The 17,107-nt window shown below is 36.6% G+C and overlaps 1 protein-coding gene across 1 annotated transcript in view; it reads left to right on the top strand.

Annotated features, from left to right (window-relative positions):
- The window catches only part of LOC141496292 (histone-lysine N-methyltransferase SETMAR), a 30,735-nt gene extending 15,197 nt beyond the window's left edge, over positions 1-15,538 (top strand). Inside the window, exon 2 of the mRNA XM_074198685.1 lies at positions 9,049-15,538. Within this exon, the coding sequence (XP_074054786.1) occupies positions 9,049-9,837 (789 nt within the window). The 3' untranslated portion in view covers positions 9,838-15,538. The remainder of the gene's footprint in view (positions 1-9,048) is intronic.
- Positions 15,539-17,107: the final 1,569 nt, after the last annotated feature.

Raw genomic sequence — 17,107 nt, 5'->3', positions numbered from 1 at the left:
CTGAGCGTTCTGATTCCATTTCCAATATTATATAATAGTGTGCAACTTTCTTGGATAATAAAGACTAAAATAATAGACCAATAAAAGACTACTTAGAAGCAGTTTATGTAATTCCACAAGATATTTTTGCTGATGCTTAATAGGATTATGAAAGAACTAAATAGGTTCTGTTCTGTCTAAACTTACTCACAGCCAATGGTGATACTCAAACTCACCTGTTTATGAAGCAATTGACTACCTCTTTTTTTCTCTATAAACACTATTCAATGGACAGTAAGTAAAAAATTATAGTCACTATTGTGTAGATAACTGAAACAATTCTGTACTTTGAAACATGTTTTCTCCAAATCAGACTGGTCAGTTTTATACCCTCCTCCCCAGAAAAACTAAGGAAAAATATAACTCCTAGGCAAAAATAATTGTAACTAGTTTGCTTTTAGGTATTGTGTGAGAAAACTAAAATAAAACTGAAATTCTTAAGTTGGAATCTAGAAACTAATACCAAAGGCAATCAATGATTGCAAACAAAACAAAAACAGACTCATTAATTGTGTTTGACTAGAAAGTAACTCAGTGTTGTTATGATCTCTGAAACCAACTGATGTCATCATAGGATGAGTCTGGCCACAGGCCCCTCATCGCTGCCTTTAGCAAAAACAACTTCATAGGGCAAAAGGCCAAGTACAGAGCTTTTTGGAGTTGGTGTTTCAGAACAACCAAAAAAGGAAGGAAGCATCTTCACAGCCGGTACTGCTGAAACCCCAGAGCAGCCAGAGGCTTTAACCTGAGGAATGCAAAATATGACTTTTTGAAAGTTGTAGAATAATGAGAGCAGCAGTTCCTCAGCCTGACAAGTATTGACAGAGCCTCCAAGAGCCCTTGGTTCTTTATTATAAAGATCAAAACAAAAGGCTGGAGATTGCCTTGCCCTTAGGAGCATTCACCTTTGTTGGCTAGACTAGCAACCAGGAAACCCTGGGAAAACAAGAGGAAGCAGGTGAATAAATGCACCAGAGCCTGAGCAAAGTTGAATGGATACATTTGGGGGACCCAGATGGTCCCCTATTTTATGGACTTTCTTCTCCCTTAGATTCTCTTCATATAACTCTCTCCACACAATATTCCTTGCTCTTGCTACAGGAATAGCCCATTTCCTTTTCTAATTATGTTTTCTGAATGATATTTTATAATAACATTTATATTATAAAAATAAAAATAGATCATTTGTATTTAAGATGTGAATGCTGCTTCAGTTAAGCTTTCTTGGAAGAAACATGAAATACCAGTTCAAAATATGAAAACTTTCATTCTAATCAGTAGAGTTTACATTTATATTTTTGCCTCAGTTTTTAACTTTGAAGTCATCAACATAATTTGATGTTTACCCAAATAAAAATTATATATTGGAAATCTGAGCAATAATGAAATTTTATTTCCTCCCACAATTTAGTAATATTTTTCTGATTGTTAATAAATTTTAATTTCCAGTTGCCTTGGGTCAGCTGCTGTCCTTTTCCCCAAATTTTATTTTATTTTATTTTATTTTATTTTATTTTATTTTGCCAAAGGTCATACAGCTAAGTAATTATTAAGTCTGAGGTTTGATTTGAACTCAGGTCTTCCTGACTCCAGGGCCTGTGTTCTATCCACTGTGTCACCTAGCTGTCCCCTTTCCCCTGATTTTAATTAAAATAACATGTATAGTGTTAGTAACACTTAGGTCTGACCAAATCTCTAAGAAGTTTTGATTATAAAATGTAGATAATACTTTTATATACTAACACATATTAGTCAACTCCAGGCATTGTGTTAGGTATAGGGGATATAATTACAAAAAAGGAAAACACTGTGGAAGTGACATAATTAAATTTGTGACCAAATTTTGTATCTAAAACAAGAAAAAAAAATGATGAGTCCCATTTGTGCAACTATATGATATGAGAGTATTTAAGGACAAAATAGCATAGATACAAAGAATGAAATAATTTCTACTCAATGAACTTAAATTCTCATGGGGGAAGACCTGAGGTCTACTCATTCCATGTTGTAAATTTTGCTTCAAAAACTTTCACATCTTAAATACAAATGATCTATTTTCATTTCCATAATATAAATATTATAAAATATTCAAAAACCATGATTGGAAAAGGAAATGGGCTATTCCTGTAGCAAGAGCAAGGGAGTGTGTGGAGAAAGTTATATGTAGAGGATCTAAGAGAGAAGAGAGTCCATAAATCACAAAATCAAAAGACATGAATGGAAAAACATTCTATGCCAGAGACTTGAACAACTATATCAGTGGAAAAAATCTATCCAATAAGTTTTAAAGTGTGAAACAATTTTAAGAAATAAAAAAGATAACATTTGTAAGTTTATCCATACATGTACTTTCAATTGAAACTAACCATCTTGATTATTTAATATATATATATATATGTATATATATATATATATTTTAGATTATTAAATAAGATTTCCATTCCTTTTTTGAAAAACCCTACAAAGTATCTTTAAAGTAATAAATTGGGGTGGCGCAGTGGATAGAGCACTGACCCTGGAGTCAGGAGTACCTGAGTTCAAATGTGGCCTCAGACACTTAATAATTACCTAGCTGTGTGGCCTTGGGCAAGCCACTTAACACCACTGCCTTGCAAAAAAACCTTAAAAAAAGAAAAGAAAAAAGAAAAATGGGAAAGGATTGGAGTTAGAGAATTTGGAAAAGCAGAAAAGTGCTTGTAGGAAGGAAAAATTTAATCAGAAGCATGGGAATGGGAAAGCAGAAGTTTTTGGAGGAATAGTAAACAGGTCAATACAAGTGGTGTGAAGGGTTCACCTAATAGTCAAGATAGAGACAAGGGAGAGAAAGTCTCAAAATGCTTTGTTTATTAATAGCTTTAATAGCTCACATCATTTTCCCAAATTAGTTACAGTTAGTTTATCAACGTCCTGTGAAAGAAGAAACTAAAGTAAGAATACAAAAGCATTTGCATAGTGAATTGCTATCATGGACAGAGATTAAATCTATGCTTTCAGAAAAATGTAATACTCAATTTTCTTGATTTTTCCATTTTTTTTTAACCAATGGTTTCAAAACCAAAGTTTAGGTTAAAATTGGTTTATGTTAAATTGCTTAAAATTGGTGTATGTTATAGTTAAAAAGTTCAGTTAGGCTGCATATTTACTAAATGGTCTAGCAGAGTAAATACAGCTGAAAATTTACTTCTGTGTCAAAGGGAAAACTTACAGAAATCAATAAAATAGAATTTATATGGAAGAACAAAAGATCTACAATATCAAGGAAAATAATGGGGGGAAGGGGCAGCTAGGTGGCCCAGTGGATAGAGCACTGACCCTGGAGTCAGGAGTACCTGAGTTTAAATCCAGCCTCAGACACTTAATAATTACCTAGCCGTGTGGCCTTGGGCAAGCCACTTAACCCCTTTGCTTTGCAAAAACTTAAATAATAATAATAATAATAATAATAAGGAAAAGAGGGAATGGAGGGACTAGTACTTGCAGACCTCAAATTATAAGGCAGAATCATTAAAATCATTTGATATTAAGTTAAAAAATAGAGAAGTAGATCAATGAAATTAATTAGAGAAGGAAGAATCAGAAGTAAAAGAATTCAGTAATCCAGTTTTTCCTCAACCTGAAAAAAATTAGGTAGGATAAGATTCCCTCTTTGATAAATACTGCTGAGAAAACTGGAAAGGAGTGTAGAAGAAATTAGTCTCAGAACAACCCTTTATACCATGTTGCTGATGGGTCATTTTCAGTTGTGTCCAACTTTGTGTGACCCCTTTTGGAGTTACTATTTTTCTTTTGTCTTTTTGAGCTAAGATAAGGGAGTGGTTCACCATTTTCTTCTTCAACTCATTTTACAGATGAAGAAACTGAGGCAAACAAAGTTAAGTGACTTGTCCAGAGTCACTTAGCCAGTGTTTGATACTGGATTTGAACTCATGAAGGTGTGTCTTCCTGCCTCAAAACTCTGCTGTCTATGCACTAGGGCACCACCTAGTCCCCCTAGTAGCAAGAAGATCTCCCCAAAAGTGAAATGGCATGACTTCCTCAAAGCTGCCCATCTTGTGCCATATTCCACTAAAAATTCAAAGCACGCCTGTGACATGAATAGTAGAAATTGGCGTCATTACAAAAAATAGGAGGGAAACAGCCAAATGGGAAAAATATTTGTATCTTGTGTCAGATAAACAGATATAAACAACTAAAAAAATGCATAACTAAAAAAGCCTTTCCCCGGTAGACAAGCCACCAAAGGATATGAACAGTTTTCAAAAGATCTGCAGACGACCATATAAGACTGCTCCACGTCACTAATAATATGAGAAATGCCCAAAACTCTGAGGTTTCACCTCAGATTTACACACAGCAGATGAGCGGTGATGACAAGAGGAGCATAGTCAGTGTTAGGGGGCTATGCAAAGTTAGTCATAATGCATTTGTGAACACACATTCTAGAAACATTGGAACAATGCAAGCAGAACACTAAAGCATCACTTTTTCACTCAAATTCCACTACAAGGTAGAGCCCCAAAAAGTCATTGATAAAAAGAAAGACTCCTTCTTTCCAAGTATTTATGACAGCAATTTTTGTTTTGTAAAGAACTAGAAAAAAAGTTGATGTCCAATTGTAGTACAATAATAGAATGGAATATTACTGCACAGTAAGAAATGATTTATATGATGAATATGGAGAAAGTATGAAAGAAATTTTCACAAACAGTTGCAGAGCGAAGTAAAGAGAGCCAAGGAAACATGACTTCAGCAATGTAAACTGAAATGATGATAATAAAATAGTGTTTGTGATCCATGTCAATGAAGGATGCATGCACATCAGTAAAACCATCGATCCTTCAAATACCGCAGTATAAAAATTTTAAAAGACTTCATCAAAGCAGCAAAAAAAAAAAAAGCAACCTAACTTACTGAGTACTATTGGGAAAGCATGCAACTAAAAATCTAAATTGATAAATTCAGCTTTCAAACTTTTGGAGGGATCCTGTTTTTTTTTCTTTCTTCTTTTTAGGTTTTTTTAGGTTTTTGCAAGGCAAATGGGGTTGTGGCTTGCCCAAGGCCAAGCAACTAGGTAATTATTAAGTGTCTAAGACCAGATTTGAACCCAGGTACTCCTGACTCTAAGGCCAGTGCTTTATCCACTACACCACCTAGCCGCCCAATCCTGTTTTTTTCCAATGGCCCCTCAGGATAGGGGAAGAAGAGATATACAGGAAGAAATTTAGCCATAGTAGAAACAAAAAGTATTAACAGTTTTTTTTAAATTTTATTTCTGCTATTATAACAAGTAGTATAATAGCATTTTGCATATAATTGGTGCATGATAAATATTAAATGATTTTTTTTTAAATCACCCTAATTTGGTACCCAGCTAAGTGGTATCATCAGATTTTATGTACGTGATTCCCAGATCCGCATATCCAACCTGCATCTTTCTGACTCCAGTCTCACCTCACTCTGGCTGTTTTCAGTGTCTTAAGTACCATGTTCTATAGGCATCTAAAACTCACCATGTCCAAACCAGATCTCCTTATCTTTAACCCCAAATCCTCCCCTCTTCCCAACATTTTTTTAATGCTCAAGACTATGGTGATCTTTCCTCTGTACAATCTCTTCTGCACATAGCTGACAAAGTGAGTTTTCTAAGGCACAGTTCTAATCTTGTTGCCCTAATCAGAAGAGACCAGTGTCCCTGGGCCCTGGACTCCAGGATCCCACAAAAGATTCTGTGTTTGCCAACCTGAGCCCATCCTGCCTTTGTCCTTCCCTGCTCCCCCCCCCATTCCCATCTTACAGCTTCCCCCCACCTGCAGCTACTCCCTAAATACATCTTTCTGCTGGCTGTGACCATGGCTGAAGGCCTGGCCCTCTTCTCATCCAGCTCCTGGCTTCTTGGGCTTCCTTCAGGGCTCAGATCACATCCTGTCCTCTTCAGGAAGCTTTTCCCATTCCTAGCAGTCTGTTGGGGGGGGGGGTATGGGGATGTATGTAATTATTTGCAGGTTGTCTCCCTCTTTCGAATTTGAGTTTGATAGTAAAGCCCACGTTTTTATCTTTGTATCCCAGCATAGTACCTGCCACATAAGAAATAAAATGCCTGACTGGTTCACTCATTCTAAGCTTATTTTGCTATATAGGAATACAGAACTTCCTTATTTTTCTGAACCACTTTAGCTCCAGATTTCTGATCAAAGGACTTTTTAGCTTGAAATTCTAGATAAAGGATTTGCTTTTCTCTTTGGTTTTATTCTAGGTAAATTATTATTAACAACTTTTAACTTTTTCAACTATAGATGCTCAAAACAAAGATCCATGATTGACAAAGTAGTGAATTGTCAAACAATGTGTAATTAAAAGACCATCTAATATAGTTATCCATATCTGAAAATAGTCTTTACATCGTCCAGTATTCCTCTCTCCCAAAAAACTTCACTCATTAATGTGTTAATGAGTTAACCAAGATACCTCATTTCCTAACCATACTAGTTAATTTGAGGTGTTCATTGATCATATATTTAGACCGAAAGGGACTTTAGAGACCATCAAGTCTAATATCTTCATTTTAAGATGAGCAGTCAGATCTAGAGACCTGTTGGCCAAGTGACTGAAGGAAGATTTCGGGTCAGGTCTTGATGCCTTCTTGTCTCTAGTTTTCCCCACACCCTGGACTGCTGCATCCTCTTTGCCCTCTGGTGATGCTGGCTTCCTTCAAGTCCAAGTTAAAATACTACTTTCTTCAAGAATTCATCTTCTATGAAAGATCTCCAGTTTAACCTGTTGGGAGACTATTTTACCTAGTATATTAATCTAATGCTGCCTCCCCCACTCTCTGGGAGCTTCTTTTTGCCCTTCTCTGGATTCTCAGAATTCAGTATATAGTTCCTACCACATAGGAGGCATTTGTAAAAGGCTTCTTATTTTGACTTAAGACAATGCTTCTGTTTGTTTGTGAAAATAAGAAATGCTTCAAGCTCTTACAACTTTGAGATTCTTATATTTAAAAATGCACAGCTATTTGGGTTTTTACTATTTTTGTAAACAAGTACAATAAAATCAGTTGTGGTTTTTCTTATTTTAAGTGGTTCCATTAAAGAAAATATTTTTTCAGTATAGAAATTCTTTTATCTTGTCAATGTTATTTTATATATACTGTTAAGATTAGTTCCTCTATCAAAGGGCTGACATTCTGATTTTGAAAATTGAATAATTTAGCATTTTTAAGTCTACTGAAATCTAAACCAACTAATTAGTATATTTCTAAACAATTCTGTTACTCTGAGGATATCTAGGATTAGATTTAGCAAGGAAAAATAATTCTCTTTAAACATGAAACATCGCAAAGACATAAAAACCTCCTTTATAAATAGAGAGGCCCAGAACTCTTCTGCTTCATTTTGTTTACCAAATGTAATCAGAATCCCTGAGGATTCTGAGCATTGCAACCCCACAAAATATATCCTCATTCATCAATATCTGAAGGAGAAGCAAAAGAGAAATTGGTGAAAATAAAGTTAGGAGATCAAAGTAAGTCCTTCTTTTTCATCTCAGAGCAATGAAATGCAAATCTATTCACCAAGGACTGATATGCTTTTCTGCAAGTTACAAAATTGTAGGAAGTCAAGCATGATTTTAAAAGGAGATGATTGTGTCATAAAATCATTTTTTGGCTCAGTGAATTATACAGTATTTAGGAGAGAGAGCTAGAAAGAACAAGTAGATTTAAAAGAATTCTTCACAAAAACTTTCACTAAAAATGATAAAGTTTAATTTCTCATTTCTTCTTAAAATGCCTCACTAGTCAATGGCCTACATTACTTTTGAAATTCAAAAGTTTTAAAATACACTCAGCATAAGATGATGAGGTAAGGGAATTTGATTGACAAGGCATTTCTTTCTAAACCAGCCTTCATCCTTCTAGGCTATCCATCTAGATGAAGACAAAAACTAGTAGAAATGCAGAAACACTATTGACACGACTGTAAATTATTTTGCAGTTGCAGGAAAGTTCAACTTCTACTCATGACATACAAGTTGTGTGATCATGGGTAAGTTACTTAATCTCTCATTGTCCTAGCCAACTCTTTAAAACTCTTAGGTTACAAATGAGTTGTCATTTTGTTGATCATGAAAGGAGTTTCTACAAGGTGAGTTTCCGACAGTTATGAGACCACAGATATGAACCCCCCTCAAAAATGGGGATCCAGAGAACTGCTACCCTGTACTTCATTGTGCCTTTTTAGATATGACATTTTAAAAATCCATGACATGCTTAAGCAACTATTAATAGGTAACATTCTTTCTATAACTTTTTTCACATGATTAGCAGAGAAAAATCACAATGGTAATAACAACCTTTTGATTTTTAACAATGAAATTGAAAATTTGATTTATATAATAACTAAATTTTCCCTTTGAAGGTTGATGTTGAATTGTACCATAATCATGTCCTAAATGAAATGTTAGAAATCTGAGTTTTTAAGAATTTAAATAATCTAGGAAATTTTAAAAAATTTAAAATGCACTATCAAATCTGGGAAAATGTCCCCCTACCTCTACCCCTTGCCCCCAAAAGGAAATTTTTCGTTGGTAATAATTCTTGAACAAATGAAAAAGCTTTTATTAAATACTTACTATGGGGCAGGCATCATGCTAAGGACTAAATTTACAAATAGGAAATATAAGACAATTCCTGGCTCCAAGGAGTTTATGTATGCTAATTGGGAGAAAAACAGCCCATAGAGGACTATTAACTGTTGAGATGGCTCTGTGATTCTGTCAGCATGGGCACTCCTACCACTCCCTGTACCTTCTTATGCTGTCCAATTCTAGTTCATAGAAGATTCACCCAAGTCTTTAAAGATAATTAGATAACATTTTGTTTTTTAAAAAAAATTGGGAGATACTTTTTATAGCAACATAAAGGCATAATTTTGCATTAGGGCTCCTCGCAATTGCAGATTTTCAATTTAATCATATCCCTCTCTGACTTGTGGCATCTTGTTTTTTTAGTACACTCCTGAACACGTGATTGGGCCTGGAGCAGATGCTGACCCCTCTCAGATAACCCTTCCTGGGTGTGCTTGTCTCACAGCTTCCTGCCTCTCTCCTGTTTGTTCATGTCTCCTTCATGGGGACAGTTACTATCATTCGTGTCTCAGAGACATTGAAAGGGAAGAGGAATTTTCCAGACCAGTGTTTGAATGCAATGTCATGTGCCAGTGTGGTGAACGATGCAAGAACAGAGTCGTCCAAAGGGGTCTGCAGTTCCATCTCCAGGCATTCAAGACGGAAAGGAAAGGCTGGGGGCTTCGCACTTTGGAACACATACCCAAAGGAAGGTTTGTTTGTGAATATGCTGGTGAAATTTTAGGAGCTTCAGAGGCTCGCAGAAGAATACAGCAACAAACAAAGCATGATTCAAATTACATTATAGCTGTCAGAGAGCACCTCGGTAATGGCCAGATAATAGAAACGTTTGTGGATCCTACCAACATAGGTAACATCGGCAGATTCCTTAACCATTCTTGTGAGCCAAATTTATTGATGGTCCCTGTCCGTATTGAATCAATGGTGCCTAGATTGGCACTTTTTGCAGCCAGAGACATTTTGCCCAAAGAAGAACTTTCTTATGACTATTCTGGAAGATTTCATAATCTCTTAAAAAATAATGGGAACCAAGAAATGCCAGATAAAGACAAAATGGGGAAGCCTTGTTATTGTGGTACCAAGTCATGTGCTGCTTTCTTGCCTTATGACAGTTCATTGTATTCAGCCCCAGAAAAACAAACCATATGTTGAAAGATCAGTTAAAACATATGACTTGATGTGATGGAGTGCTATTGTTCCATAAGAAACCATGAATAGGCGGACTTCAGAAAAAACCTGGACAGACTTGTATGAACTGATGCTGAGTGAAGTGAGCAGAACCTGAGAACATTGTACACACTGATGTTCAAGTGTGATAGACTTTGCTCTTCTCACTGTACAAAAAGACTGGTGACAGAAAATAACCATCCACATCCAAGAAAGAACTGTGGAATCTGAATGCAGACCAAAGTTTACTATTTTTCAATTTTTAAAATTTGCTTTATGTTTTATGTTTTTCCCTCTCACAATTTTATCTTTTTGTTTTGATTCTTTCACAACACAACTAATGTGGAAATGTGTTTAATGTAATTGGCCGTGTATAACTCATATCAGATTACTCACTGTTAAGGGGAGGAGGAATGGAAAAGAGAGAGAGAAAAATGTGGAACTCAAAATCTTAAAATATTGTGTGTGGAAAGCTATCTTTGCATATTTTGTTGTTCACAATACTAAGAGAACCAGGCAAAGTTATGCATTGAAAAAGTAAAAATCTAAGAGATAAAAATCAATATCAAAGCAATGAAAATAATGCCAGCCAGCCACATTCTCAAACAAGTAGTAGCATCTTCCCTCCAGAGTAGGAGGATCCTCTCCTCCAAACTCCAAACTACACAAGTAAACTCAGCCTTTTTTCTTAACCTGGGCTCCTAATGATCCCTTCTCAGAATTGTATTTTTAAATGCATAATAGAAAGCATATAAGATTCCAAAAGAAACTATTTTATCAAAGTACAGTTAGCAAAATTTGCGTGTTTTTTAAAAACTCACCCACCCTGGGTTAAGATCTCCTGTCTTTGTTAGTTGGTTGTGTCCTTCGTTCTTAAAGTAGAACTAAAGGATATCACTATGTTAAAGTCAAGTTATAGTGTGCCTGACTGTGGCTGATCAGACCAGTATGACCTCAGAATGCTCTACCACTGATCTTCTATCTCGAAAGTCACCACTACCTGCTGATGCCCAAAGGATGGTCAGTTTGTGTGGGGAGAAGACTTCTCATTGGATCAACAAGCTGATGTTCAGTTATTCCTGAGCTATACAAACATGTTTACTTGCACTTAGAACGACATGTTCTTTTTCTTTGACTTTAAATATAACTTTTATATTTATAACTCATTGTGAGATGTTTATATTGATATTTATTTACAATTCTGTTGAGAATACATGAAGAATAGATTACATTTGAGATTCTGTGACTGATGAAACCTTGACTTACACACTAAAATGAGAATTTTACTTTAGAAAAGAGTAAGATTGTTAGTGTTCCCAGATAGCAAATAGTCATTGGCAAAGTTTGATCACCCTCCTTATTCTGCCCAAAGCACAAATTCTTGATTTGCTATTTGTACAAAAGTCAAAACATAGTCTTTGAGGGGAAAAAATGGTAATAGTAATCTTTTAATTACTTTTCCTGGGAGAAAAAGCAGTTAACCAAAACAAATCAAAAAGTACTTACTGGCACTGTGTTAAGCATTAGAAATACAGATCCAAGTAGAGTGTGAAAATCCTCAAGGAGTGTATATATTCTAATGGAGAAAGACTAGGAAAAAGAAGCTTGGGTGGGATAGGGCAGGGAGAACCAAACCTGGGTCTTGTAGAGAAAATCTGGAAAACTGCCTAGAAAAGAATAGACCCAACTGACCTGGTCCTGGGAGAAGCCATTCAGTTAGAGGCTGCAAGGATAAAAGAATCTTCAAGGGAGGGTAGAAATGAGACTTCAGGGTGAGGAGTAGGGACTTGGGAGAGAAAGTCTAGGAGTACAAACTGGAGGGGAATGAGGAAAGCCAGGACTTTAGTCATCAGTCAGTGTGGGTCAGAGGTGAGACTGGAACCCAGGTCTTCCTGATTCAAGGTCTCATCTCTCTATCCACTCTACCTATGTTGTATGAAGGACATTATATGTATGCATGTGTGTGAATGTATTTTTCGATATACTATGTTGATGGACTCACATTTACATCATGTATATATTACATGTGTCTGTGTTCATACATGTCTTGTGTTCATTGAGGTGGAGGCAAGATTTACAATGGGAGGATAAGGAGGAACCCTCTTGCAAAAGAATGTAATACTTGAGCTGAGTTCTGAAGGGACCCAGAGATTCAAAAAAGGCAGCGATGGGGAGAGTACCCCAACCATTGGTTGGGTTTGGCTGGAGCAAAAAGCCAGGAACAACCATCATGTAGAATGAGCTGAAAATATATCCCTGGAGAGTTGTCTGAGACTCCTCCATCATCTTTGTGGGAACATTTCTTCCTTTGGCCATTAAACCTGGAAAAAAAACAGGACTCCCCAACTGGTGGAGGGGGGAAAGTCATCTTTTTCTCTGGCCTTCAAATTCATCAGTTCTATCCCTCATTTAGATGAGAAGGGATGAAGAGCACTCCCAAATTAGCCTTTGCTCTTAGATCATAGACCCTAGAGTTGGATGACCTCTGTACTCATAGCTAGTCAAATACCTTCTTTTTACAGTGACGGTGACTCGGCCAACATCACAAAAGATCTTGAATTTTATAGGCAACATGATGTAAAATCAAGAAAGAGAGAGACATAGATGGAGAGATGGAGGGAGAGAGAGTCAAGAAAAAGAGACAAGATGATCAGTTGTGTGAAAAACCTTAGTTTTGATGAAAGCATGAGACCAAAGTAATTTTCCTACTAAATTCTTTTGTATTTCTGCTGGACTTTTCCATTCAGACAAGAAAAGGTTTTTAAAATCCACAGTTTAGGATTGCTCTTGATTTATTAATTTTTAGGAATGAGGTGGTTGAATTAAGAGGATCTATTCTCTATTGTTTATGTAATTGGCCAAGAGAGCAAACCCTCCTACAGAGAATTTTAAGACTGGATTTTCTCTGTAGTTCTATTAAGGTGTTACACTTCTCCCCCTTCATAGAAATCTCAAGATTTTCTTCACCCTGGTGGCATTTGGGAGATTAATGAGAGTTCTTTTCTTCTCCTTATCTATGCTCATTTGCATAGCTCTGAGGGATCAGAAAGGCCAATAATTATGGCATCACCATTCAGACCTTGCCCAGAAGAGCCAAAATTTATTTTCCCTTTCAAACAATCTTCCTTTTCCTCTTCTCCAAGTTCTCTTGCCTCCACCTCCTGCTGCCACCAGCTTGTAGATAATCTGCTATTGACCACCTGAGCAATACAGTTAGTGTCCAGTTTGCCAAGCCCTTAACTTGCTGTTAACAACATTAACTAGGCCCTACTGCCAAAGCTTTGATGTTCTACTCAAACATCCCTAGCATTAGAAAGTGGTGCCCTGCAATGGAAAAATCCCTGATTCTTAAGTCAGGATGACCTAGGTTCAAATCAAATCTTGAGAACTGCTACTTGTATGACCTTGGACAAGTAACTTAACGTGTGTAGGCTTAGGTTTCCCTCTTTGTAAAATGATCTAGAGAAAGAAATGTCCAATCTCTCCAGTAACTTTGCCAAGAAAACTCCAAATGGGGTCGTGAAGAGTCAGATCCAATAAAGGTTCTTCATGATGTCTAGTCTTCCCATTGTTCTACCTACCAGTTTGCTCTCTACCTTTCATAGACCTTGACAGCTGCATTTCACTCCACTCTATACATCCATCTAGTGATTCATTCAAATACTTAGTGAATATTTAAGTTGAAGACTCACAACTCCATGACATAGACACAGCAGGCGTTATAATCTCCATTTAATAAATAAACAGGCACAGAAATATTCAAATAGTTTGTCCTATAGTTACATACATAGCTAGTAAGTCATAGACTAGGCTTGAATTCTCTCGTCCAGTAAAAGACCTTTCCTTATTCTGAATCTACCTTAATGCCCTAGATAGATGTTAGTGATGACTATAATAATCATTATCATTATGTTGTCAAACACTTGATAAATATTCAATGAATCACTGTGTGGACGAATTGAATGATTGAATGAAATGCAGTTGTCAAGAAAAGTAAGGAAATAAGCTAGACAAATGTCACAGGCAGACCACCTCACTTCTTCTAGACACTCCCAGTATGTAGGTAATACTGGATTTAGAGTTGAATATTCCAGCTTTGCTACTTACCAAGTGAGCAATATTTGGCAAATCACTTAAACTCCTGGGCCTCAGTTTCTTCATCTGTAAAAATGAAGGCATTCAACTCTAAGTTCCCATATAGCCCAAAATTTGCATCCTATGAATAGAAAGACTTTTGTAATGACACAATTAATGCATTATTATTGAAACATACACACTGAACTAGACCTCCCAACAGTGGCATCCTTCAGTTAGCCCTTAGTTCTTTCCCTGGCTGTTTAATGACACAAAAGAAATCACAGGATTCTTAGCTCTAGAGCTGAAAGGGGCCTCAAAGGTAACTGCCCCCTTTTACTGATGAGGAAACCAGGGACAGAGAGAAGTGCCTGGTTAAGTCTCTTGTCCTTCCAGTCACACCATAGAGGTAGTCAGGCCATCCTCCTGCCATAACTACTGCAGGAACAAGAATGGGGAAAGCAGGGGAGGGAGGTGTAGTTAACATGAAACTTTCTAAAATTTTTAACCCAACTTCTCTAAGTTCAAAATCATTTCTCTCTAGGCCTTTGTTCTAATCATTAACCCTCTTTTTTCTATACTTATCCAGTAATACTTTCCTATGGTTCTGATCCTCTAAAAAGATGGATTATGCCTTCCTTACCTATAAAGAGTAGATTTTTTTTAAAAGAAACTCTAAAAAAAAATCAAAATTGAATGCTTTGAAATTGTAATGACCAAGCTAAGTCTTAAAGAACACACATGAGAAAACACCTCATCTCTTTGCATTGTAGGAAGTGTAGGACCATGGGTATAAAATACTACCTATATAGCATCTTTTTTGACAAGTTTTTTCCCATATTGTGTTTAAAAAGGGATGGTTTTCTGGGAGGGGTTGAAGGAGGAATACAGTGGGAAATATGTTGCTCAGTCATTTTTTGTCATGCCTGACTCTTCATGAGCCCATATGGAGTTTTCTTGGCAAGGATACTCAAGTTATTTTCCATTTCTTTCTCCAGCTTATTTTACAGATGAGGAATTGGGGCCAACAGAATTAAGTGACTTGCCCAAGGTCACACAACTAGTAAGTTCAGATTTGAATTTAGGAAGATGAGTCTTCCTGACTTAGGCCCAGCACTCTATCCACTGAACTTAGCTGCCCGTATAGATGTAAAAAATTAAAGATATCAATTTTTCTTAAAAGAATTCTTTTAAAAAAAATTCCAAATTTATTAAGTGTGAGGGGCAAAAGTGCTGACTTTTCAGAAACATAGTGCTAAATTAGTCTAAGCCATAGGCCTCAGTTTCTATTTCTCAAGAATCAGGTGAGCATTGAGCGTGAGAACCTGGATCTCAGACTAGAAAAATTCTGTCACCCTAACCTTATAAGATGTAAACAAAGACTAACTTTCCTAGGAAAGTTTATGTACACCTCCTTTCTCTTCGGACCATCAAGTTTGACCAATTGTTGTAAGGGTTCGAGGAGGGGCCATGGATTGTGGGTTTTGTGTTGTTTTTTTTTTAACCCTGCTTCAGCTTTTGTAAATCGGCTTTTCCTTCTCTCTCATAGAGTTAGGAACTGCCCTGTTTCTTGCAAGAACCAAATTAAATTTTAACTCTTTGCTGCCACTTTGAGAGGACTCCATGTAGTCATTTTGGGTTAGGGTTTAAATTCCCCGCACATCAAGAGTTATCATGTCTGACTCAATCATAATCTAGAAGTGACAGGAGAGGAGAGGAAAAGAAAGGGAAAAAAAGAAAGGAAAAAATGACTTACCTAAGGTCATAAAACTAGTACATTTTTCAGAGGCTAAACCTCCCATCATGCCCCTGTATTTGCTTTTTGGCTCCATGAACCTACTACACCTCCTGCCTGGCCTCCAGAGTGCCTCAGATGACTTAGCACATTGTCTTCACATATCAAATCTATTCAGATATTCCAACAGGCCCATTCAGCTCCAAGGGGAGAGGTCTTTGATAGCCTTTTGGATCAAATTCATGGTTTTATAGTCTGAAATGTAGCTGCCAGGAGCACAGATTCCATTTATAACATTGTAGCTATAGAACTAACATCTCAGGAATGTTGTTTCACCTAAAGTGATGTTTTCATAGGAATGAATTTTAAGGTATATGGTGCAAAGCAAGAAGTAATGTTTTGTCTTTTGTTTTTGAAGAAAGACCAAGACATCAGGGAGGTGATGCCATGACCTGCTTGTCAATTGGATTTGAGTCAGGGGAAGTTATTCAAAGCAAGAAATAAACCTCCTATCAAGGGATAGTTTACCTGTCAGATCTCTGGAAAGGGAAGCAGTTTATGACCAAGGAAGAGATGGAGAACATCTTTAAAAATAAACTAGATAATTTTGATTACATTAAATTAAAAAGGCTTTGGGGGCGGCTAGGTGGCACAGTGGATAGAGCACTGGCCCTGGAGTCAGGAGTACCTGAGTACAAATCTGGTCTCACACACTTAATAATTACCTAGCTGTGTGTTTTAGGGCAAGCCACTTAACCCCATTTGCCTTGCAAAAACCTAAAAAAAAAATGCTTTTGTGCAGACAAAACCACTGTAATCAAGATCAAAAGAAATGTAGTAAATTGGGAAACAGTTTTTACAACTAGCATTTCTGACAGGGGACTCATTTCTAAAAAATACAGAGAACTGAGTCAAATTTATAAAAAAAAAAAGCCATTCCCCAACTGACAAATGGTCAAAGGTTATGCAGAGGCAATTTACAGATGAGGAACTCAAAGCTATTCATAGTTATATGAAAATTTCTCAAAATCATTACTTATTAGAGAAATTAAAGCATCTCTGAGGTATCACCTCACATCTCTCAGACTGACCAATATGACCAGAAAGGTCAGTGATCAATTTTGGAAGGGATGTGGGAAATCTGGGACACTAATGCATTACTGGTAGAGCTGTGAACTCATCCAACCTTTCTGGAGAGTAATCTGGAATTATGCCCAAAGGGCAATAAAAATGTGCATACCCTTTGATCCAGCAATACCACTAGTGGGTCTATACCCTGAAGAGATTATGAAAAAGGTAAAAATATCACTTGTACAAAAATATTCATAGCAACATTATTTCTGGTAGCAAAGAATTGGAAATTGAGTGAATGTCCATCAATTGGGGAATAGCTGAACAAATTTTGGTATATGTGCCTTTTGGGACACTATTGTTCTATTAGAAACC

Source organism: Macrotis lagotis, chromosome 8 (genome assembly GCF_037893015.1).
Source record: "Macrotis lagotis isolate mMagLag1 chromosome 8, bilby.v1.9.chrom.fasta, whole genome shotgun sequence".
Lineage (NCBI taxonomy): Eukaryota > Metazoa > Chordata > Mammalia > Peramelemorphia > Peramelidae > Macrotis > Macrotis lagotis.
The sequence above is the reverse complement of the archived record's forward strand: the minus strand, read 5'-3'. Positions and strand labels throughout refer to the sequence as shown.